Source organism: Lepus europaeus, chromosome 19 (genome assembly GCF_033115175.1).
Source record: "Lepus europaeus isolate LE1 chromosome 19, mLepTim1.pri, whole genome shotgun sequence".
Classification (NCBI taxonomy): Eukaryota; Metazoa; Chordata; class Mammalia; order Lagomorpha; family Leporidae; genus Lepus; species Lepus europaeus.
This window is the reverse complement of record NC_084845.1, coordinates 12,594,231-12,599,097: the sequence shown is the minus strand read 5'-3', so window position 1 is coordinate 12,599,097 and position 4,867 is coordinate 12,594,231. Positions and strand designations below refer to the sequence as shown.

Genomic DNA, 4,867 nt, shown 5'->3' with positions numbered 1-4,867 from the left:
AATCCTTCTCCTGAATATACGTCGAGCCTGGGGCTCTCCCAGCATTACGGAAGGGTGCAGGTGTTTACCCACTTGGGAGATGTCCCTTAGAAGCACGAGGGAGTGGGGAAACTGAGTCAGGCGTCAGGGACCTGGGGCACCTGCCAGACCCACCAGTGAGCATCACCTTCCATCTTTGCAGTCTGGGCCCCTCCCTGGCCTCACTCTACTCCCATTCCTGGAAGGGTTCTGGCTGTGAGCACCTGGAGCTTATTCACGCCTGGGATCCGTAGGGGAGTCGGATAGCACGCACCCCAGAAGGGGTCCACCAAGGAAGAGGGGTGCTGGCTCCCAGCCTTCACTGGCTGAGCCTTGCTCCTTGGAATTCACCCTGGCTCTGATGCAGGCACCAGAAAGCCTTCAGACTCAGAGAGAAGCAGGAAGACTCAGGTGCATGTCGGGGGAGCTGTCATGGGGCACAGGAATTGCCCACATGCCTACAAGTAAGTGCAAGAGTGGCCCCAGAGGGGACAGCAGGGGGCACCAGCTGGCACCCCAGTGCACAGCAGAGAACCTCCCACACTGAGGACAGACAGGTGTGGGAGTTGGGGGCAACTTGTGTCCGTTGCTGGGGAAATGGACAGGAACAGTACCGTGGGCACACAGGAGTACCAGACGTCCACAGCTGTATGGCGAGATCCCAGGCATGAGAACCAAACAAAGGAAAAGGTGGAAGGAAATGGATGGCACAACCCACGTAGGAAGGGCATCTTGGCAGATCTATGCACTGGAGCGGGGATTCAGCCTAGCGGCTAAGACGCTGGTTAGGACGCCACCTCCCACATCAGAGTAAACGCAGCTCCAGCTCCAGCTCCTCTCCCTGGCTTCCGGCTAAGCAGACCCTGGGAGGCAGTGGTGATGGGTCAGATCACGGGGGCCCTGCCACCCACCTGGGAGACCGGGGTTCAGTCCTGGCTCCAGCTCTGGCTATTGTGGGCACCTGGAGAGTGAATCAGTAGGATAGGAGCTCCCTCTGTCTGTCTGTCTCGCTGCCTCTCAAATAAGTAAATTAAATAGTGTTTTAAAGTGAGTGCCCACGAAAGGGGGTGGAAGCAGGAATTCGGGATTGGGAGGTTGGTTAAACCTCAGTGGGTCTTTTAGGAGCAAGTTTTGATTGCATGTTATGATCTGAAGACTGTGATTAATAACTTTCCATACCCAAGGGCTAAAGGGGGAAAAGGAATGAAAAACACAAAATGCCTGCACATCAGAGCAATTTCTGGCCTACTAAGCAGTTCTTATGACCTCAGGGGCCATGATGGCAAAGCAAGCGGCTGCCTGCAGCCCCCAGAGGCCTCCTCGCTCCCTCCCTGCCGGCAGCCCATTCCGCCCCAGGAAGTGCTGGGCCACACCCCGGCCAATGAGGCGCTCCCTCCCCCTCTCACGCTGCCCCATCTGTGGGACCTCTCACAGGTCACTTTGTTAGGTCACCTGTCGAACAGGGATGCTCAGTGTAGCAGCCAGGGCTCGCCAGGGAGACAGAACCAATTGGCTACACGGTCAGGCACCGCAGAGCGACATTGTGGTTAGTGACCTAGGAGTGGTAGCCTGGTGACATCATGGCTGACTGCCATGAGCGACGTCTGTCAGCTGTGAGAGGTTTGTACACTGACAGCACCCCCTGTCCGGGCATCTCACGGAGTGTGTCATCACCCAGCAGGTGATGACTCAAGTGCTTGGGCTCCTGCTACCCATGTGGGAGACCCACATGGAGTTCCTGGCTGCTGGCTTCAGCCTGGTCCAGCCCTGGCTGTCATAAGCATTTGGAGAGTGAACAAGCGAATGGAAGATATCTCTGTTTCTCTCTGTGTGTGTCATTCTGCCTCTCAAATAAATGAAACCTTTCTTAAAAATATCAGTCTCTTCTTCCAGATTGCCCCTCTCAGTCCTACCCAGAAGCAATGCTTTCTTTGCCTGCTCACTGGGGGTCCCGCCCCAGGGGAGTGGGCGCTTCGGAGTTGCCATCCAATCGTAAACTAACTACTCATGAGTTTTCTTTGTGGAATTGCTTCAACCCGTGGTGGAAGCACCCTCGCTGTCACGGAGACCCCTTCGTCCACACGCCCCCCGAGCCCCGGCCCCACTGCGGGTGCCCCCTCCACTCCGCAGGTCAGCTCAGTGCGATTCCCGGCAACCCTCAGATTGAATTTCAGTTTCTCTTTCCTTTTGGTACAGCTCCAGGCTTGCCTGGCCACACCCCCACCTGTCAGCTCACCTGGCTCAGGGACTGGCCACACCCACTCACATCTTTCCTATCAACTCGGCGCGTGTCATTTCCATTCATCTTTTTCACTTTACACACATCATCTGGGATTGTACAGCTCGCCTGGCTAAAAGGGCGCAGCCATGCAGCAGAGGAAGCAGTGCAGTCATGGCTGCATCTCTGAACCTGATCGTGCTGGTGCTGCTGGTGGTGGTGCTGAACGCGGCCAGAGCCGGCCCCGTTCCCCCCACCAAGTCCACCACAGCCGGGAGAGACTGCCGCATCGACAGCTTCAAGTCTCTCTCTCCACGGGAGCTGGAGGCCTTCAAGACAGCCAGGGATGCCTTGGTGAGTCCCTCTTCCCTTCCCTACTGGAGCCCCACTGCTGCCTGCTACTGTGGGCTAGCCTTGTGTTCTGGGCTAGCCTCCAGCCCTCCTGCCATGAGCTAACCTGTGCCCTTGCTTTCCAGGAAGAGTCACTGTTGCTTAAGAGCCGCAGGTGCACCTCCCGCATCTTCCCCAGGGCCTGGGACCTGAAGCAACTACAGGTGTGTTGGGAGCCGAGCCCCTCCCCCCATCACCTTCTCCCTCTCCCCTGTCCCTTTTGGTAGCCCCTGTGCTGGTATTATCTCCTCCCCTGCCAGTCCCTACCTCCGCACACCTCTCCTGTGCCCCTTCTCACTCCCCCTCCTTTCTGGCCCCTTCTCATCACTTTTCTTCTCTCCCCCCCTGTGTCCCAAGTAGCCTTGCCCTGCTCAGTCTTTCCCTGTCTGCTCCCTCACCCCTCCCCTGTCCTCTCCACCACCCTCAGCATCTTCCTTTCACTTTCTCCTTCCCACTCATGTACGTCCCTCGTGCACCCTGCCCACCTGCCCTCTCCCCTGTCTCACCGCCTGCCCTTCAGAGCCCCGGACCCTCACCGAGCCCCCTCCTCCCGCGCCCCCTCCTCCTGTCTGCCTCTCACCGGACCACCACCTCTCCCTACCACATGGCTCACAGCACCTGTCCTCTCTCACTTCTCAGGTGTGGGAGCGCCCCGAGGCCCTGGAGGCCGAGCTGGCCCTGTCGCTGAAGGTTCTAGAAGCCATGGAGGACTCAGCCCCGGGACACGTCCTGGAGCCGCCCCTCCGCACACTGCGCCACATCCACACCCAGCTGCGGGCCTGTGTGAGTCCTCGGGCCCAGCCTGGCCGCGTTGTGGGCTCTGCCTCCCCTACCCTGCATTTCCCTGAGCCCCCGGCCCCGCCTCACACACCCCCTCCTCTGCCCACAGCTCCCCAGCAGGCCTCAGCCCACCACCCGCCCCAAGCCCAGGGGCCGCCTCCACCACTGGCTACACCGGCTCCAGGAGGCCCCGAAGAAGGTGAGGTGGGGGGAGGGGCTGATGTCTCCAGAGAGGCTGGGACCCAGGCCCTGGGCAGCCACTGAGCCCCGCCTTCTTCCCCCACAGGAGGCCCCCGCCTGCCTCGAGGTCTCTGTCATCTTCAACCTCTTCCGCCTGCTCACACGGGACCTGAAGTGTGTAGCCAGCGGACCCCTGTGCGCCTGAGAACTTGGACGTCCCCCCACCTTATTTATGAAATAAGCGTCCCTTCCCCCACACCTGCCTTAACTTATTTCCTCTCCCCCGTATTTATGGAGCTGCAGCCCTGAACCTGATGGCCAGTGCCGGGTTTATTTTTCTACTTTTATACAATATGTGCAAATAAAAAACCAAGAACTGGAACTTCCTGTGCCGGTGATTCCTTGAGCGCGAGTGCGATTGCGGGCCCTCCACCGACGACGACGGACTGGGGCTGTGAAGTTCTGGTGGGATTCATGCCTGGGGGTGGGGCCGAGATTCGTGGCTGGGGGCAGGGCCATGCACCCAGGACCGTGCCTGCCTCCAACCCAGCCTAACCAAGGATGAGGAACCGCCACAGAATTCATCCCCACACGTGTGCGTGTGCGTGTATGTGTGTGTGTGCGTACTTATGTCCACGTTTCTATGCCTTCCTGTCTGTGCGAACGGCACATCGGTCTTGTCCATTGGTATCTGGGACACACGGACATTCACATCAGGCAAGATGCTTTATACTCCAATAAATCATCAGAAAACCCAATTCAAATGGCCAAAGTAAAAATAACTTTATAATCAAACACAACAAAAGTCAGATGGCAGGTGCCAGTGCTATAGCACAGTGGGTTAAGCTGCCACTTGTGACACCTGCATCTCATAGCAAAATTTGAGTCCCAGGGGGCCAATGCTGTGGCCTAGTGGATAAAGCTGCCACCTGAAGTGCCTGGGCATCCCATATGGGTGCCGGTTCGAGTCCAGATGCTCCACTTCTGACCCAGCTCTCTGCTATGACCTGGGAAAGCAGTAGAAGATGGCCCAGGTCCTTGGGCTCCTGCACCCACATGGGAGACCCGGAAGAAGCTCCTGGCTCCTGGCTTCGGATTTGTGCAGCTCTGGCCATTGCAGCCAACCGAGGGGTGAACCAGCGGATAGAGGACCTCTCTCTCTGTCTCTGCCTCTGCCTCTCCGTAACTCTGCCTTTCAAATAAATAAATAAATCTTTAAAGGAAAAAAAGAGTATTTGAGTCTTGGGTGCTTTGCTTCTGATTCAGCTTCTTGTTAAATGT

At 57.7% G+C, this 4,867-nt stretch overlaps 1 protein-coding gene across 1 annotated transcript; it reads left to right on the top strand.

Moving 5' to 3' along the window:
- The first annotated feature begins 2,410 nt into the window (after window positions 1-2,410).
- Window positions 2,411-3,791, top strand: LOC133747655 (interferon lambda-3-like). The gene is made up of 5 exons (XM_062175979.1): window positions 2,411-2,590; window positions 2,713-2,790; window positions 3,266-3,421; window positions 3,534-3,605; window positions 3,693-3,791. Exons 1-5 carry the CDS (start codon window positions 2,411-2,413, stop codon window positions 3,789-3,791), a joined length of 585 nt encoding a protein of 194 aa, XP_062031963.1.
- Window positions 3,792-4,867: the final 1,076 nt, after the last annotated feature.

Coding starts and splice junctions, on each gene's coding strand:
- LOC133747655 (XM_062175979.1), top strand. CDS start 2,411: ATGGCTGCATCTCTGAACCTGATCGTGCTGGTGCTGCTGGTGGTGGTG. Junction 2,591..2,712: donor AGACAGCCAGGGATGCCTTG/GTGAGTCCCTCT, acceptor CTTGCTTTCCAG/GAAGAGTCACTGTTGCTTAA. Junction 2,791..3,265: donor GGGACCTGAAGCAACTACAG/GTGTGTTGGGAG, acceptor CTCACTTCTCAG/GTGTGGGAGCGCCCCGAGGC.